Here is a 19,711-nt window from a genome sequence, read left to right as displayed (position 1 = left end):
CGCTTCTGATTGATTGTGGCAAGTTAATTCTGGGGTCCCGGAGACTCCAACGGGTATGGGGTAGGCAGGAGCACGTGTGAACATTTGCAAAGAACATGTGAAATTTTGTGATGCGTGAGAAGCAGTAAGCAAAGGCCGGCCAGTCTCCATGAAAGGCAGTTGCCTGTGGAGGCTGTTTACAAGCAAGGAGCCGCACAGCTCTTGGCCCCTCAGCCCCATGTCCCAGTTGGGGGCCAATGCAGGGGGACGGGGCCTCCTTCCCCCTGGCCCCCAGGTGCCCACAGCTGTGTGCAGCCTTGCAAACCCGGCGGCCCCACCTGCGTCCTGCTTGTGTCTCCTGCCACACGGCCACACACCAGGTCACACCTGCCATGGTAGTCCCGGTCCCCAGGCAATTGATGCTTTTTTTTTTTAATTAAAAAAAATTCTCCTGGCTGCATATCATCAAGAAAAACAACATTGTTTTCAGGGTCTCTTATCTCTCCACTCCCAAATATCCTGTTTCTTCGGGCTGGGCAGCCGGGACCAATAGAAGCCTCTTCCTGCCATTGGCTGACTTCATTTCCCAGACTTAGCACAATCTCATCCGCTCTAAACAACCTCATCAAAACTCCTTTCTGGTCAGCGAGAAGCAATAATTATTATTAACATTTATTAGCGATCAATAAACGTGTTGCGTTATGGCCAGCACTATTAAGGTAAGGAAAAGGGGTTCCTTCGCGTTCAACCAAATCTTGGGCTCCTCCGTCTTTTCTTGGGTTTCCTTTATCAAGCAGATAAGTTCGTGTTGGGTAACACCCCCACAGCCACAATAGAGGACAACAAGATTTCCTTTGCACTGCCTAGTAAATTTCCTTTTTCCTACTCCAACCATCCGCAAGGCTTAAAAACTTCAAACTCAGAAAAAAATTGGGGTTTCTAAATTCACGGTGGATGGCCGCGGATGACTCTGGCCCAGGCTTTTTGGAACGCTTCTGAATTTTCTTTCTCTTTGTCCCCTCGAGGGATGCGTCTCTGCTGGAAGGCCACGGACCGACAGACAGGAGAGAGAGGCTGGCGGGGTAGGGCAGAGGATCAGAGGGAAAATGGAAATTGGAAATGGAGATGTTGGGAGGCTCTTGAATAAGTCTCGAGCCTCTGGGATGCCCACTGGCCCCCCGTGGACAGGAAGAGCAGTCCCCGCCGGGCACTGTTTTTTTGGGGGTGCTCAGCTGTTGGCTGTATCTTTCGGAACATTCGTGGTCAGAGCTGGGCATTCTCAGTGGCCACTTGGCCAGTTTGGTTGTGTACTGTCCTTTAATAAAATGCCTAGTCTTCTGTGCGCTGTGAGTACACGTTTGTTGGGTGATGTAGGGTGTGGGGAGTGGGGCTTGGGGGGGCCGCGGCCTCTCTCGGTTCATTCTCTCTGCGGTGTGTGTGTGTGTGTGTGTGTGTGTGTGTGTGTGTGTGTGTGCATGTGTGTGGTCTGAAGCAGGTTTCCCTGCACAGGTTTTGAACAGGTGGTGTGAGAGGTGGCCGTGGTGGTCAGAGCAGAGCTGGGAGACGCTGACCCAGGATAGAAGGCTCCTCACGGCTGTGTGTAGGCCGCAGCTCAGGGCTGGGAGCAGGGCAGTGGCGGCGGGGGTCGGTGAAAATATTGCCGAGGTCACTGGTCCTGGGTGACACGGGGAGAAATGAGAAAAATCAGCAGGAGGAGGCAAAGCTGACGAGAGGGGGACAGTGTGTTTGGAGTGTGGGCTGGCTTTTGTCTCGCTTTGGGAAATTGCAGGTGGGACCCGGCTCCATTTTCGTTAGAGTTTCAGTTGATCTGAAAACTCCCAGAGGGAGGCAGGGGGTCCAGAACTGAGCCGGCTTTTTTCCAGAGGTCCCCCTTCGTTTGGGAATATTTACAATTTGCAATGTCTGTATTTGAGGTTTTGACTGACAGGGTGCTTTAGAAATTCTGCTCAGTTTTACATTCCTTGTGGGTGTTTTGATTCTCTGGACATGTCCAAATACTGTATCTTTTTTAAAAATCATGTACAAAAGCTTTCACTTATAGAGAACTTTTTTTCTTTGCTTGTCTTCAAGGGTGGAGTGTGCTAAAATGTAATTATCATATAAAATAGTTTTGACAACCTACGGATTAAGTTTGATGTGCTTTTATGTCAGTCATAGAACAGAACTTCTTTGATTTTTATACCCCAAATGCTGTCCTTTTTCTTCTCAGACTCATCCTTAATGGCGTCTCTATTTCAGAGCAATTAAATCAAACATTCTTTGTAAATCTTGAAGCGTTTAAGTACAGTCATATCTGAGCGTGAGTGCATGGTTCCATAAATCAGTGTATTGGAGAGTAAGGGAAGAACAGACCACCCTCTAGAATGTGGTCTTTTAGAATTGGCGACCCCTACAAATGTGGTCTACTGTTTCCTTGAGAGTAGACGTTTATGAAGATAGTTTTTGAAAGTGGAATTTTTGAGACTTAGGGGATACACTTAGGGGAGTACTTTCATGAGTGCGGGATACCAGCCTTGTTTCAACATCCTCTGCACTGCCCTAGACTATGTTGCATATATTGCAAGTGAACTTTGAAAATGGCTTCAAGTGTTCCCCCCACTCCCCAATCCTCCGTTAAAATTAAATAGCTCCCCTTTATAGGTAACTTCCTCCAAGACTTGTTTCTGTTCGACTTCCTGGGTAAAGTAATGAGATGATTTTATGGACTTGTTTATAGAGTGGAAAAAGCAGGTCTTGAGTCTGTTGACTAGTTTTAATTATGTTAGCGCAAAGCCCAAATTAGCATAGGGAAAATTCCGGCTGTCCGCTGGAGCCGGGAAACGGTTTCTCATGCAGGCAATTTCCAGTCTTCAACACGTTGGTTTTTGTTGTTTCGGTAAATGAACCAATTAGTCCCTGAAGTATCTGATGAGCTGCATGTCCCAATCTGAGTGTTTGTTTTTTAATCAATATTTACAAGGTCCGCTGAGGTATAAAGAAAAGCTGACTGCTTTTATTGGCCTGTTATTGAACTTCTCATCATCTTTTTTCCTTGGGTGTTTTTGGAATCAGGACCAAAATGTTTCCACTGAAAGAAGCTACATGTTAGGAGCGTTGGGATATTCACATGGATGTAATGATGAGAGCCAAGCAGAACCCCACCGGCCCCTGTATGATGCCCCCTGGCTCGGGTGTGTGTTGGTGCTTCCACCCACTTCAGTGCTCACGGCTAGCGTAAGGGGTGCTTGGGCCCTGCCCGGAGTAACACGGCATCTGCTCAGAGCCACAGAGACTGCCGTCAGCCACGGCCCTTGATTGTTCTTCAGGGGGATTAAAGCAGCTCCTGAACATATGCCTGATCCCTCTTAATGCCACAGCTCCTGGGAAGGCTAATGAAGCTAATAATCCCCCCTCTGAGGAATGCTTTTAAATGCCTTCAGCGCAGCCCATGGAACTCTGAGGAAGCTATGTCTATTAAAAAAGAAATGCAGGTCCAGCTTCCAGCCCTTGGGTGGTCCCAGTGTCCACCTTCCAGCCCTCCCCTCCAAGTGCTGCAGCTTAAACAGCCTTTTAAAATGGGGTCCTGCGGGGGAGGGGAGGTCCCTTTAGACAGAGACCTGACAGGGATCCACAGGGGAGCATCTAGGGTGGAAAGAGTCTGAGCAGACAGGATGTGGGGAGTTAAGGAGCAGAGGAGTCTAGCAGTTAAGGTTTCAGTGTGTTGTTTAGTGAAGTCACTTTCTTTGACTTCACCTGGGGTGGGAGGGTCGGCGGGTGCTGGAAGGGCAGAATGCACATTTCCAGGATGGCTGCTTGCTGTCTTCTGCCTCCTGAGGAGCTGAGGGGTTACTGGTTATGGGTACCCACCCGTTACTGGTTATGGGAGGTGGGGGTGGTTAGGAGGAATGATTCGGGAAATGAAGGCTGTTAGGACACAAGAGAATTCAGTGCTTCTGGTGGGGGGTGGAGTGTCCTCGAGTCAAATAAGCTTGGATAGGTCTGGTTATCAGTCCCCCACAGCCTCAGTCAGGAAGTGAGGTTTCTTTCATGGTTATTTGGGGAGGTTTCACAGGGGAGGGGTATGGATGTGAAGTGTTCTCTCCCGAGGACCAGTATTGGTTCACTTGCTACGTGAGCTTGCAGGGAGCTGAGGCTGGTGCCAATGCCGTGGGGGGCACGTCTGCCCAATGTGTCTCTGGGCTGTGTGTACCCTCTGGCCCACTGGCTCCCTCCCCCAGGAAGGAAAGATGAGGCCTGGGTTGGGGGGGTGCATTTCCCCCAGAAAACATGTATATGGGACTGCTGAGCTCTTGGGAAATGTTTGCTAATTCACAACCACTTCCGGATCCTCTCTATATTCTTTAAAGTGAATCTCTCTCTCTTTTTTTCAACAGATTTTTTTTTAATTTGAGAAAATATGCCCCTTCTCCCAAACACATATATGCATCGTTTCAAAAGTCTTTTTGGAAAGATAGATAAAAATGAAATAATAGAAGCAGTATTGTGACGGCCTTCAGGAGGATGATCCGTCTGCATTAGTTAGTGGCTCCTCCGTATGAGTTCTCGGTGGGAGCAGAAGCAGGGGTACCCCTGTAGCCTGGAAGAGAAACCGGTCCAGCTGGCGTCTCTCATCATGAGACTCTGGGAAGAGCCCGGAGGGGTCCTCTTGCTGATATCCGCTGCAGTGTGGCAGCACCAGCAGTCGGCTCTGCAGGCAGGATCTGCCTTAGTGGTAAGGGCCTGCCTCAGGCCCCAGTTCCCGACTTTGGTTCCTATGACAGGGAGTTCACTGATCTGAAACGGGCTGATACAGACCAGCCTGTCTTGTGGGAGGTGAGATGCCAGGGACGTGCGTGCATGCAGGACGTGGTGGACGCTGGCTGGCCATCCAAGTCTGTTTCACCTCTCCCGGTCAAGGGCACTGTCCCAGAGACTTACTCTGACCACTCTCTCTTCCCCTTTCTCTCCTCCCTGCTTCCCTCCCAGCGTGAACATGCAGATGCCATTCTGTTCTGATGTTTCCATGGGACAAACACTCGCAGAAGCCATTCTGCACGGCCCTGCCTGCCTTCACCTCTCGCGGGCAGGGCAGGTCATGCCTGGGTCAGGGGTCAGTGACATAGAAGGTGATGGCAAGAGATGTGATGGCAAGGCTGCTAGGGGACTTTGGAGAAAGGTGCTGGAGGCTGGGGACACGACACCTGGGCAGGCAGAGAGTCCGGGGGGCCGTGTGTGAGGCTGGTGAGAGGCAGAAGTTCGGCCAGCTCAAGGGCACAGGATGACCTCGCCAAGGTCACAGGGATATTCAGGGCTGTTTGGAGGACGAGGTCGTTGGCTTTGGCACAGAGCTGCACAGGAAGCAGAGCCCTGGGGTGCATTTTGTCCCTAAGTGGAGCAGGAAGAGGGTTATCCAGACTGTTGTATTTGCGCCGTGTTTTCAACTTTGTAAGAGGCGGGTACAATGCTCAAATTCAAGGCGCATATACCCAAAACACGGTCATCCTATATAACGATAAAGAAATAAAATAAAGCAAACGAAAGGAAGATGGTTGCAAAGCAAATAGGATCGCTCCATATCCAACCAGCCAGAGAAAATGACTAGCATTTGGCACATGTCTTTCTTAATTTGATTCAGTCTCCTCTTTCTACCTATGTGCCCTGATTTTCTGATTTTTCAGCATTGCTTCTCAGAGGTTTGCCCCACGCCACTAAATTTTTGGCATAAGCAGAAACTTTTGTGCTTACTTGTATTTCGATTGTTGTTTTGAAGCTACACCCGGCGATGCTCAGGGCTTACCCCTGGCTCTGCACTCAGGAATTACTCCTCACGATGCTTGGGGGAACATATAGGATGACAGGGATTGAACCTGGGACAGCCACATGCAAGGCTAACACTGTACTCACTGGACTCTCTCTCCAGTCCCTTAATTGTGCTTTGTCTCAAATAAGTAGTAGCATTTCTTTAACTAATGTCCTGTTGTAGAGCTTTCAAATTTTTACTTAATTACACTGTAACGCACCATCTAAATCTTAAAAAAAATATTATTTATATTGGCGCATATAAAACGAGTTACTGGGTTAGTCGTGCACGTATTTTCTCCAAGTTTCTGCTAAATTTAATTTGCTTTTTTATTTTTTTTTAAAAAGTGCCGGATTTCAGAATTATTTGTACCCGTCCACATGATGTTATAAGTGAAATTCGTTCTACTACATCAACAAGTTCAAGTTTGTATATGTATTTATTTATATATACTTGTTTGCTTTTATTTTGGAGGCACACAAAGCAGTGCTCAGGGCTTACTCCTGACTCTGTGCTCAGGGATCACTTCTGGTGGTGTTTGAGGGACCATGTATGGTGTTGGGGAGGGAACCCAGGTTGGTGGCATACAAGACAAGTACCCTACTTGCTGTATTATTACTCCTGCCCCAAGTCTGAATATTTTATCTTAAATCCTTGCCAATCTTATAGGTAAAAATGTGATCTTGTTTTATTTGCATTTCTTTAATTCATTCTTTTTTTTTTTTTTAACGTGTGGTGACTGTGACCTCTGGGTCCTTTTCTGTTCCTTCTCCCATGAGCTTATTTCCCACACAGTTCCCCTGTGGATCTCGGCTGAGGCAAGCGTTCTAAGGCTGCGGGTCCTTCCCTCATTCCGTCTGTGCTCTTGGCTCTGGTTTTCTCTCTCATCAGTCGGCCCATTCCAGGTCTGCTCCTGCTTGGGGTGTGAATAATCTCGGAATTCTCTAGGTGTGGCACAGAACCTGCTTTTGTCCTGGCCTTATTCTCTCTCCCCTTCTGGATGGTGATTGGCAGTGTGAGGCTTCCACAAATACTCGTTGACAAACAATGCATTTTAATTAAAATTTTTTGAAGTCAAAGAAAGCTAGCAGAAATGAGGATCATTATGGAGATTTCAAATACGGGCACTATTTCTTTGGAGCTCTTTCTCGTCATGAATTGATTAGACCAGCGGAAGGAAATGATGATTTCAAGGAATATAGAAAAAGGTTGTTTTTTTTTTCATGGTTGTATCCATAATCTACCTGGGCCCCGTCTTCACTATTGCTGGTGCATCTCTAGGGTAAAGCATCCACAGTCTCTCTTGCAATGTTCACAGCACCTCACGCTCTGGCCATATCTGTGCAGGAAAGGTGCAGGGTTCGACAGAAATGTGCTTAGCCACACATCTCTGTTTATTTCTCTCCCACTAAACAGTGCAGGAGCTCTTTCTCACCCCGATACTGATTTAGTGCTCAGGAACCATGGAGGGAGTGACGCGTGAAATAATTAGGCCGGAAAGATTATGCTAAGGGGCTTAAATGATGTGACATTCTTCATGAGAAATCCCTCAGTCACTTGTGACTAAAGGCACGCTAGGTGGCTAATGACAACTTAGTTCCAGGGACACCAAGAGCTCCAAGATTGCTTCCAACTCTGCAGTTACGTGCTGGCAAGGATTCTTTCCATATTTAGCCATTTCCAAGGAGCTACAGCTCTGACCTCGGTCCGTGGCTGATTTAAATTTCCTCACCCCAAGTATCGACTTCCTTGATCTCTGCATCAGTAATGATAGCATAGCTCGGGACTTTTCCACTGGGTCTCCCGAGTCCATAGTGAGGGTGTGTTTGAGCTCGAACCCTGAGGCAAGGTATTCGCTGTGATGCCCACATAAAATTGCTGAGCCCCATGGAAAAGAAACGTGAAGGCCAAGCACCGTTCTCTGTACATTCTCACTCCTTGGTGTGATCCTAACTTGAACGGCAGATGCTTTACTCTAGGACAGCTCAAGGCAAGAACTAACGAGGGGTAGAGAGAGATGACAGGGCTGAAGGAGTTCACCTTGCAAGGTTGATCCCTGGCATGGCATAGGGTCTCCCTAGCAAGCCAAGAGTGATCCCTGAGCACAGAGCCAGGAAAAAGTCCCAAGCACAGAGCCAGGAGTAAGCCCTGAGCACAGAGCTAGGAGTAAGCACTGAGCGCAGAGCCAGGAGTGAGCCTGAGCACAGAGCCAGGAGTCAGCCCTGAGCAGAGAGCTAGGAGTAAGCACTGAGTACAGGAGTAAGACCTGAGCACTGTCAGATGTTTCCTCTGCTTCCTTCCCTAAAACTCTGGAGAACAGAGTCATGATGCTTATCACGTCATGCAGAGAACTACTGTGTGTCCAGGCCAGTCACCCACCGCCTTTCCTCCTTGAGGGTCCAGTGTCTCCTCCAATTATGAAATTGTAGGCGAGCCCATAGATTTTGTTTTCCCTTCCGTAGATGCCATTAGAGTCAGTTCCAAGGAGACCTTTTTTCTCCAACCTAGCTCCATCCCCCAGAGTTGTACATACACACCCTCGGCAGGTGGAATAGGGACACCACATTCTCTTTAAAGTACCTGGATCTGACTGAATTGTCCTCCAAGTTAATCAACCTCAGGGGAAGAGGAAGCAGCTCAGAATTGGCCAGCCGGGGACTGGCATGATAGTACAGTAGTAGATAGGGTGCTTGCCTTTCACGAGACCGACCTCAGTTCAATCTCCGGCACCCCATATGGCCTTCCGAGCACCCCCAGGAGTAATTCCTTAATGCAGATCCAGATATAATCCCTGAGCATTGTCAGGTATGACACCTCTTCTCCATGCCCCCTAAGAAAAAAGTGGCCAACCTTTTTGGGTTGAGACTCAACAGGAACCCTATTTTCCATGGTGTTGCTCCAAGGTTCTGGTTATGCTACCTGTGTGACATTATAATGCAAAGTTCTTGCTGTGTCTACATTGTGAGGACATAATAGTCCAGATGCCAGCGATTCTCCCCTAAAACTGGAACATTGAGTGGAATGAGCCTGACTTATGTGTATTGGGGGCACTGATTCTTCCCTATGGGTTCAGAAACCCCCTTCAGTCGGCTTCTGTGGAGGAAGGATTGTTCTCAGCGTTCCCTTCCTGCTTGGGGTCTCAGCAGGCGAAGAGCTGGAGCTGTCTTCCTGCCCACCCTCCCGAACATCACCCCAAGTCACGCTCGCTGGGGTCTCTGCCTGCCGAGTCAGCATTCCCACGAGGTTGGGGCTGCCTGCGCTGAAAATGCCTTGAGTGCACAGACTCAAGTGTAAAATGTAAAATGCTCGACCATTTTACTAGTTCTTTCTTTATTGCTTGTTTGTTTGTGGGCCATATCCAGCAATGCTCAGGGGTAACTCCTGACTCTGTAGTTGGGAATTACTCCTATGGTGCAGGGGGATTATATGGGATGCTGGGGATTGAATCCAGGTCAGCTATGTGCAAGGCCAGTGCCCTCTATGTGTTGTACTATTTATTCTTTACTATGGACTATACATTACTATTGATTAATTTACCACTTATTGGTATCAAATAAATTTTCTTTCTGGGGTAAAAAAAATCAGGAAATCCAGAAATACTTTTAAAAATTTACTCTTTTTTCCCCCTTTTTGACCAGTTTGTAAATTAAATCCCCCCAGACACTTTTTGGGGTTTGTTTTGCCTTTTCTTTGGTGGGGAGAGTGGGCACACCCAGCAGATCACCCCTGGGGGTGGGCACACTCAGGAGAGCATACGGATGCCAGGGATCAATCCTGGATTAGTCAGGAGCAAGGCAAGCATCTTACCCCTGTACTATCTCTCTGGCCCTCACCCAGTGGCCACTTTTCCTGTGGCTGACACATGTCTTTCTTCTCTTTCTGAAGCTCTAAGAGGAATCTGTCTCAGGGAGCAGAGCGTTCTTTGATTGTCCAGCAGTTTGCTGCATTGCCTGCATTGGGGGTGACCCAAAGTGGTGCCTGGACATGGGACACCAAGACTGGTATAAACGTCAGAGCCTGACCCCTCTGCTTTAATTAATTAATTCACTTTTAAAATGTCTGGGGCTGTGCCCTGTGGTCAGGCTTACTCCTGGCTCTGCTCGGTGGAATTGAACCTGGAGCAACTTACTCCTCGCATGACCTCCTTGCTGGCTGCTTCTAGGCCTCACCTCCTTCCTTCTTCTCTACATAGCTCTAAGCCCCAGCAGTGGCCTTCCCATAGAGAACTGCAAATCACCTTCTTAAAGATCTCACAGACTTGGACTAAAGGGATGGTGCCCTGTCCTTGCACGTGGTCAACCCCTGTTCGATTCCCAGCACCACATAGCCCCCCCCCCCGAACCCATTGGAAATGATCCCCGAGCACAGGCAGGAGTAAGCCCTGAGCACTGTCAGATGTTTCCTGACAGGAAACAGCCAAGGAGTGACTCCTAAGCAGAAAGTCAGGAGTAACCCCAGAGCACTGCTGGGTGTGCCTCCCCCCCAAAAAAAATATCTCAGAAGTTCCGGGGAATTTGGGAGACTGGATTCTTGCACCTTACACCATATCCCTCCCAGGTACTCGACCAATCTCTCAGCCTAGGAAACCCGGTAAACACTTTGGTCTGGAATAAAAATGTTGAGGAGGTGGGTCGGGAGGCCTGGCTGTGCAAGGGAACCATCACCCAAAGCACCAGTGACTTTGGGATTCAGTGTGTTAACTTTCCCCCTCTCACCGGAAGCGGATGTAAGTTTGCATTGGAATTAAAGATTCAGTCCCAGGTCACAGTCCAGTGACCTCAGGACCCACGTGCCTTCCTCGTCCTCCACCCACCAGTGGGAGTGAATGTGGGTGCTCCAGCCCACCCGCCCTGTTCGTTATGCCAATGCTAAGCCTAGAAGAAGCTAAATAAAATGGACTTTGACAGAGGTAGGACAACCCAGGGAAGAAGTCTTGCCTCTTGGACACCTCCCAGGAGCTCTTTTGACTTCTCTCCCCCACCCCCCCCCCCAAAGCTGTGACACTATCTGTGGCACAATCCAATTGCACACCTTAGACCTTACATGCACATGGATTTTTTTTTAAAGCCTTGTGCTTTTGGAGCTGGAAAACATCTTTTTTTAGCCCCCCATATTTACTGCGTTGGTAAACAGTAAAACGCTGCCACAGCAATTCCCCGGAGGATAAAGGGTCTGTAGACGGATACTTCCTGCGCTCACTTCCTGCACAGATAGCCAGCCGGGCCAGTGGCGCACCCAAGCAGGAAGAGCTCCAGGGAGATTTCCTCTGTGCACGCCTGGTTCTTTCTCCACAAACCCCTCTCCCAGGAGGAAAGCTGCAGAGAAAGAGCATACAGAGTTCTCCATCCAGGAGCAGAGCAAAGGAGGATGCTTCTCCCGCCGGGTTTTGTGCCTGGGTCTCCTGCTTGATCTTGTCTGCTGGCTGGGTTTCATGTGGGTGCATCTCACTGGACCAGACTTGTCCCTGAGACCAGATTTGTGCCTTGTTCCTCCCCTCTGACCCCCTCCCCCTGCCTCTCCTCTCCACTCTACCAGCCATGGTCTCCTTGGAATCAGTGGAACTGAGGCAGGAGTATGCTTCTGTGTTTGGCAGAACAGAGCATTTTGTGAGGTAATAGAGTCTTACGCTGCGGTTCTGTAGAGTGAAGGGTTTCGCAGGCTGCATTTCCAAGAATCAAAACAAGGAGCATCAGATCACAAAATTTTCAGCACAGGACTTGTTCTCGATACTGTGTTTGCACGGGTTCTGAAATGTCCGTGAATGCATTGTCTAGGCCCTTTGAACCAAAACAAATAAAAGCACAACATACCAGCCCTGAACAATAGGGAATCATCAATTACCCATCTACAGGATATGTCCTTCCCAACGGGCCCCCTTTGTGGGGGGAAGAATATATCAAGTCAACAAACAGTAATGCTGGACAATAAAGCCAGCAAAATAAATAGCACCTGAAATCTTAACTCGAGTCCTGGCAAAACTCCCAAGACGATGTTTATATTCTCTAAACATGGAAACCTACAGCTCCACCCAGCTCTCCTACGGCCCCTGCAAACATCCGAAACCCAAGCAGTGGCTGTTTGGGAAGCGCTTCCGCTGAGGTCCAGACAGTGCCTTGTGAGTTTTCTCTTGCGTGGAGAAGAACAAGGAGGCCCCCAGAGCTTGCTTCTGTAGCTGGAGGACTTACCACAGGGGACAGAAACTCAGCCTGGCCCGGGGAAGTGTACAGATGCAGACAGCTCCAGCCCCCTCTTATGAAGGGGTTTAGGATGTAATGTTCCAGAGGGTTTGTCCATAGTTATGTTCCTCCTTACCCAGAGATGGGCTGGACAAACCTGAGATTGCCCAAAGACATTGTTTTCTTTCTCCCCCCGCCCCAGTATCACTGGCACTGATCAGTTTAGGGTGAAGAGTCCAAGAGATGGTTATTGTGAAGTGATTGTTGGGATAAGTAGGGCCCCTTTGAGACTCACCTGTCTATTCATGCACACATGCTCATCTTTGGAGGAAGTCTGCAAAAATTTCAGGATTTTTTCCTTTTTATATATATTTAAACTTTTTTTAAATTTAATTGACTTATCATTCATTTACAATATGATGGAATTCGGGACTTAGCTTCACACCTGCCTATGTCTAACAGTCACCATTTTCTTCACCAAATTTTAAATGTTATTTTCCCTCCCTCCCTAAACCCCTCTGCTCATTCTTACCCACATCAGTTTTCCCATTGCTCACCTCCCCCATTTTCGTTTTCACAGTCTAGGAGTGCGAGGTTGTGCCAGATTGTTTGCTTTAGTAATTCATATTCCACATGAGTGAAACCATCCGGTAATTGTCTTTCCCTTCCTGACCTATGTCACCAAGCATCATCACCTCAAGGTCCATTCATTTCATTCCAAAGGACACAATTGCATCTTTTTAACAGCAGAGTAATATTCCATGGTATAGATAAACCATAGCTTCTTCAGCCAACCAGCTGTAGATGGACATTTTAATGGTTTCCATGTCTTGGTGGTCGAGAACAACTGTGAACATAGGAGTTTAGGATTTGACTTTAGAATTAATTATGTAATATTCTTATTTGGGGGTTTTGTTGGCTTTTAAAAAAATTTTATGTCACACCCAACAGTGCTCAGGGCTTACTCCTGGATATGTGACATGTATTTAGGGTCACTCCTGCAGTTCTCAAGACACCATCTGTGGTGACTGAGATGATGAGTTGGCTGAGTGCAAGGCAAATGCCTCACCTACTGTACTATCTCTTTGGCCCTGTATCTTCCGGGTGAGGAGAAAGTTGGGCCATGAGGAAGATCACAGGTTATGACGGCATGCCCCAGCCTGCTCAGCTCATATTTCTGTGCCTCAGTTTATTCATCTGTAGAACAAAAATGATCACGATAATGATGCCAACTTCCAGGTAGTGGTATAAGGATTAAGTCACTTAGTGGGGCGGATGTACTTTGATCAAAACTGTTCACTGTCATGAACTCTCGTGGGTCACTGGGCCCAGTCTGTTGCCTGTTGTTTGATTTATCCTCACATCTTATTTGCTGTATTTCCCCCAAGTAACAACATCTTTGTTATAGTTACTATAATGGGGGCCACATCCGATAGTGCTCAAAGACCTATGTGGTGCTGGGCATCAAACCCAGGGCCCAAGAGAAAGCGGGGAGAAGAGAGAGACAGAAACAGAGATAGAGAGAGAGAGGCGGGGGGGAGAGAGACAGAGACAGAGATAGACAGAGAGAGATAGAGGGAGAGAGAAAGAGAAAGAGACAGAGAGACACAGAGAAACAGAGGGAGACAGAGAGAGAGAGAGAAAGAGAGAGAGAAATGGAGAGGAAATGTACCTGCCATAGACACTGGCTGGGGTAAAAAGTGATGGCAGGAAACCCGGGACATTGGTGGTAGGAAATATACACTAGATGGGTGTTTGAACATTATATGACTGAAATCCAATCATAAACAACTTTGTAACTGTGAATTTTATAATGATTTAATTAAAAAAATATTTTAACCCCCAAGGGCCCTACACATGCAAGGATGTATTCTATCCCTTGAATCACAACCCAGTTATGGGTGTTTTTCTTTGTCAAGATTTATATTTTCTTCCTTTTTCTTTTTTTAATTTTTAAAGTATGATTTCTGGGTCATATACAGCAGTGTTCTTGGCTCTACACTCAGGAATCACTCCTGCCAGTGCACAGGGGACCATATGGGATGCCAGGAATTGAACCTGAGTCAGCCACGTGCAAGGCAAATACTACTGCATCCCTCCTGTACTGTCGCTCTGGCCTGGAAGCTTTTCTTTTCCAAGGACATGGCTATTCTAAGGGGATGCATGCATTTCCCTGAATGCAATTCTGATTTTGTCCTCCGCTATTCCTTTGCGATGGATTGAGAAAATGTAGCAGGGTCCCTTTTGTGATTGCACCTTTTGTGGCTCATACAAAATGGTTTCTTTTTTTTTTTTTATTCTTTCCCAAAATGTTAGGGACAGGAGAGATAAGACAGTGGATAGGGTGCTTGACTTGCACGTGGCTGACCTGGATTTGATCCCTGGCATTGCCTATGGTTCCCTGAGTCCAGAGCCAGGAGTAATTCCTGAGCACTGCCGAAAACAAAAATTTATCTGTCATACAACATCTTAGCCAGATTTGCAGCTGCTGAATTCAGCTATGTTTTCAGGAGCATGAGAAACCAATCATTTTGAGGATCCAAAGGAAAATCGACTTCGAGGATCGGAGCGGTACATTGCTTCCTCCCAAGTCTTTCCTCAGGGCTTTGCCAGTGAGTGCATGGATGTGTTTCCACAGAGGGCAGCCAAGTTGGTCTCTGGAGTGTTCCTGGAATTGGAGTCCAGTGCTACTTTTGAACCAATACCCGTAGCTGGCTCATTCCTAGAGGGAAAATGTGGGCATCTACTGTACTGTATGATGTGGCCAACACATGCCCATGATAAAGAATCTGTGGCATACCATGGAGACCAGAAACTCTTCCTACATTATGTAGTTACAACTCAGCTGTTGAATTCTTAGGAGGTGAGGCTGTGGGTATAGCAACTTTGCTCTGTATTGCCCATATGTGATAAGAAGCAAGGCTCTCATACGTGTCTGTTCCATTTATTCACCTAGTCAATACGTGAGTCTCTATCTGAAGATGTGTGCGTGAAAGTGATTGTAAGGGAGGTGCTACCAGGTTACCTGTTAGAGAGAACAAGTTCATTCCATTCCACCAACAATGACTGACTTGTTGCACACAAATGCATAATTTGTTGCTTCTAGAGATAACGAGAGAAATAGTGTTTCTGGATCAGAAATCAATATTGTTGGGGGGGGTCTGGGCATCCATATCCCCAATGGGCCACATCACATGAAGATAGCTGGTGCCCCCATGTACTGGTATATTTTAAGAAATCTGCTTGTGTTGGACAAAGTAGGGGCATGGTTGGTGACCCGAAATCTAATGGTGTTCAGAACAGATGGATTATTGGAATAACTGCTATCTCTATCGGGACCTTACTGAAGTTGCTTTCTCTTTGAGAATCAATAGAAGAGGGACACTTCCCTGCCCCTCAGAGTGTTTGGCTGCCTTGCACTTCCCAGGGTGAAGCAGAACCATGGGGCTGAGTGAGTGGCAGAATTTAACTCACAGTGTCAAACCCGGGATTTGCTTTGTGCAAAAGAGTCACAGTGAAAGCTAAGTGCTTCATGGACTGTGACGGGCATACTGTTTTTCTTCCTTTTATTCTTGGAGTTATGCCTTTGAAATTAGAATAAAGCTAAAATTGAGTTTCTTAAACCCATTTGTGCGTATCCAAGGCCTTCTCTCATCATGTGACTCTTCCGTGCTAATGATGAGACCTGCATCCTTTTAGGGTCCACAGTCATTATATTGTAGCTCCTGGCTGTGGTTATCATCTGGGAGAACATTTTCATCAATAGCCAATTTTTTTTTGTATCTGATTGCCTAGTAGTCAGCTTTCTAAGAAAGGTGAGCTTTTGGGGCCAGAGCAATTGTATGGCAGGGAGGGTGTTTGCTTTGTATGTGGTCCACCCAGGTTCGATCCCCAGCATCCCGTATGGTCCTCTGATCCTGCCAGGAGTGATCTTTTAGTGTAGAGCCAGCAATAAGCGCAGCTGGAGTGACCTTAAAACAAGACAAAACAACAAAAGGAAGGTGAGCCTTGTGGGGCTGGAGAGGTTGCCCAAGGATTAAGTCCCTTCCTTACACGTGGCCGACCGCAGCTCAGTCACCAGTAGCACACATGGCATCCTGAGTCCTGTCAGGAGCGATCCCTGCGTGGAGAGCCAGGAGTATGCTCTGAGCATCAGTCAGTGCTGTCTCTCCCCACCCCGCCCCAAACAAAATATAATAAAAAATAAAACAATTTTCAAGAAAGATTAAATTGGGGGCTTCTGAAATGGTGCCCAGGGCTTCCTCCAGGTGATTCTCCACCACTGGGGCAGAGATTTCATGCAGGGACCCGAGGATGAGGTGCTGTCTGGAGACCTTGGTGATGGGATCACCTGGTCCAACCCCCTGCTATTAGGGCTTTTCAGGGCCACACTCAGTGGTACTTAGGGACCACTGGGGCTATACCTGGTTATGCTTAGGGCATCTAGTGGTGCCAGGGTTCCAACCTGGGTCAACCACATGCAACCCTGGCAATTGTATTTCCTCACTGACCCCCCACCTCCAATAAAGATGATGTTTAATAGAAATTCACAACTATTTTATCTGTGGGCTGGAGGGATAGTGCAGTGAGTAGTGCACCTGGAAGGATAGTGCAATAGGTAGCATGCCTCTCTTGATGCAGCCAACCCAGGTTCAACCTCAAGCACTAATTATAGGGTTCTCCCTCCCCACCCCAGCGCAGTCAGGAGTGAACCCTAAGCATCTCTGGGTATGGCCTCGGATAGCAAACAACCACAACCAGTTTATCTAAATCAGATAATGAAATTAGATTCTAATGGAACCTTTATGTTTAGTGAACATATTATTTAACTTAATAGAACCTATTGATCAAAGTACAATAGCTAAGTCAAGGGAACTTTGATGTTTCACAGGATCTTAAGTATTCTGTTACCTTGGTCAAATTCTTCCTAAGCACGGTTTTATTTTTGCAATCTAATAATGGGAGCAATTTAGCTCAGTTGCTCCCCACAAGTGCCTAGCACTGTGCCTGGCATTAAATGCCATCCCAGAAAATTTTGCTGGATGCACAAACATGCAAATAAATGGTCCACTGTGCATCAAAAGCTTCCCCCGGGTGACCTATGCCTGTGGCAGTGTGTGGATTAGAAGAAATGAACTTGGTCCCTCTCGTAGCCAAGTTTATCAGCTAGGGATCCATTGTTTCTCGCCCAATTCTACTTTGCATCAGAACCCTCTTCATGGGTTTTAGAACAATTTCACTGAATGCCCAAGAGGACTAGGGTTTTATTGCGGACCAAGGACATGTGAAACAATCAGAATTTGATTATTTTGGCCACAGAAAGTGGTTGAAGGACAACACAAAATTAGATTCTAATTTCCATTTTTATCACTAACATTATTTCCAAGCAAATGTGATGTTGAGAGATTTAAATATTCTTGTCCAAACCCCTCCCCATTAGGACTTCCATTTCAAACTCTGGACTACGGAGATTTGTGTTCACCGCCCCCAGCCCCCCTCCCAGTGGTCCAAGAGCCATATTTTCCAAAACATAAAAATCAGGGAACAGTCAGACAAAGGAATTTACATGAAACGCCTTGCAGAACTGGTATTATTTTGAAAAAGTCGGGTTTATCTGGTCTCTGTAACCAGGAAACTGCCCCATTTCTGGTGTAATCTGGAGCACTTTTGGAAGCTGAACAAACTTTGTCAGACAAATAGTGGGTCATATCATGCCCTAAACTGGAAAAAATTTTGTCAAGAATAGCATCCACAGGTAGAGTATTGGTTTCCTGGGGCTGATATCATAGATTGCCGCAATTGGGTGTCCTGGAGCCCTAGAAAAGGTCTGTGGCTGGCGAGGAGGTAAGAATCCAGAATGAAGGTGGAGGCTGGCATCATCCTTTCTAGGGCGATCTGTCCCACGCCTCTCAACTCTTCTCACCCCCAACTACAGGGACTGCCTGCACACAAAGGGTCCTGGCTTCTCTCTCTGTCTTCAAGTCACCTTCTGCCTTCAGTCTGTCTTCCAGAGACTTAGAAGCAACTTCCATTGGATTTAGGGCTTTTCCACTCTCAGAGGTTCTTGGCTCAATCCTCTCTTCATTTCATCTGCCAAATCCTATTTCCACACAAGGTCAGAGTCTGAGGTTCTGGGTGGATGTGGAGGCGGGGAGGGGGCCTTCATTACAGGTCAAAAGGAGGGGATTTCAGATGGCATTTAAGGTGGCCCCCTCTCTCTGGTACCCACTTGTTGGAAGAGTGGAACAGTTATTTGCTAATGAGTGACTCCCCAAGTGTTGATTTTGGGGTGCTGTGTGCACATCGGCCAGTGATTCATGTGTGCGTGGTGCTGTGTGTGGACCCTGTGGGCTACTAATTTCACTGAAGAAGCAATCCCTACCAAACGCACCACTCTGTCACACGCATGTCCATTGCTACATCATTAAATCCTGTCCAAGGGGTAGCCAGGAAATCACTGCCAGGCCAAGGGCTTTCTCTCCAACTCTGAGTTTTACAAGATACTGAGTTTGGTGCTGTGGTTTCCCTTATCTCATTATTTTCCTGGGTAAATCTGGGCAGCCCACACCCCCTCCTCTGAGTCACGTGGGAACTTCGCTACTTGGGCGGCCAGTCCCCCCCGCCCCTTCTCTCTTCCTGGTCTGGACGAATGGGAGAGTGCACTGTGATGTCTCATGAGAAAGGGGTTCATGTGGCTTTCATCTGACCCAGCTCTTTTGTTAGTTTATTTTACTGTCTTTTGTGAGTCACACCTGTGGTGCTCAGGGCTTACTCCTGGCTCTGCTCTCAGGGATCACTCCTGGTGGGGCTCAGGGGACCTTAAGGGGCTTTGGGACCTGAACTCAGGTCAGTGGCCTACAAGACAAACATCCTACCTTCTGTACTATCACTCTGACCCCTCAGCTCTGCCAGTTAAACCCACATATACTGCATCTCAGGCTGTTACTGTCAAGTACTCTGATGACATGGGTCTCTGCCATCTTTGATGTCTACAAAGGGTGTAGACACAGAGGATTTGGACTCAGATGTATGAAGGAGTTTCCCATAGGTGCTGGTGTTATGACTCAGACTCCAAACTCATCACTGAGCTTCAGTTGATCCCCGATACTGAAGGTTCTGGATTCACTTAGGATAGACACGTGAATCTCAAAGAAGAGCTGCATTTTCTGAGAACCCGTGCTCTGTCTAGTTCCAGGACACCCCGGTGGTCACTGCGGGGTGAAAGGTGGCCAGATGCCCCTATCCACCCTGCCTCAGGCTAGGACTCAATTGTGTTCAAAACCTGGAGTGGGGATCCCACACTTGCATCCAATGTGGCTGCAGATTCAGAGATGCTGTCAATCTTGTGAGGCCGGAGCACTGGGCAGTTCCCACTCACGAATCCTTCGTACCACTCGACCCAGAGACCCGGGACTTTCCTGTGCAGGAAAAATGCATGAGTGCAAGAAAGCCAGGGAGGCAAGACACTCGAGCCAAGAGACTTGTCCCAGATTGGGTCCACGTGCCCTATTACACAGACACCACCACCATCCGCATCCTGTCTCCTCCTGATGTACGTGGAGACAGTCTGGAGACTGACCTGAATGAGAAATGCCATCCAACTCATAGTCTTGTGCCCGAGCATACTCCAAGGCCCCCCATGGCCTGACCTGACTACCGGCAAAGGGGAGAGACCAGGATAGACCCCGTTAAATGCTCTTGGCCTGAGTGGATGGAATCCCAGGCAAGCAATGGATGCGCTCATTTTCTTTCTTCC

At 47.6% G+C, this 19,711-nt stretch overlaps 1 protein-coding gene across 2 annotated transcripts in view; it reads left to right on the top strand.

Annotated features, from left to right (window-relative positions):
* The first annotated feature begins 572 nt into the window (after positions 1 to 572).
* The window catches only part of ERG (ETS transcription factor ERG), a 109,932-nt gene continuing 90,793 nt past the window's right edge, over positions 573 to 19,711 (top strand). For both annotated transcript variants that reach the window (XM_056119419.1, XM_056119418.1), the window contains exon 1: positions 573 to 698. In XM_056119419.1, coding sequence (XP_055975394.1) covers positions 681 to 698 — 18 coding nt within the window. In that variant the 5' untranslated portion in view covers positions 573 to 680. The remainder of the gene's footprint in view (positions 699 to 19,711) is intronic.

Source organism: Sorex fumeus, unplaced genomic scaffold (assembly GCF_029834395.1).
Source record: "Sorex fumeus unplaced genomic scaffold, SorFum_2.1 ptg000041l, whole genome shotgun sequence".
Taxonomy (NCBI): Eukaryota; Metazoa; Chordata; class Mammalia; order Eulipotyphla; family Soricidae; genus Sorex; species Sorex fumeus.
Note: the sequence above shows the minus strand (reverse complement) of the source record. Positions and strands in the feature narration are given on the sequence as shown.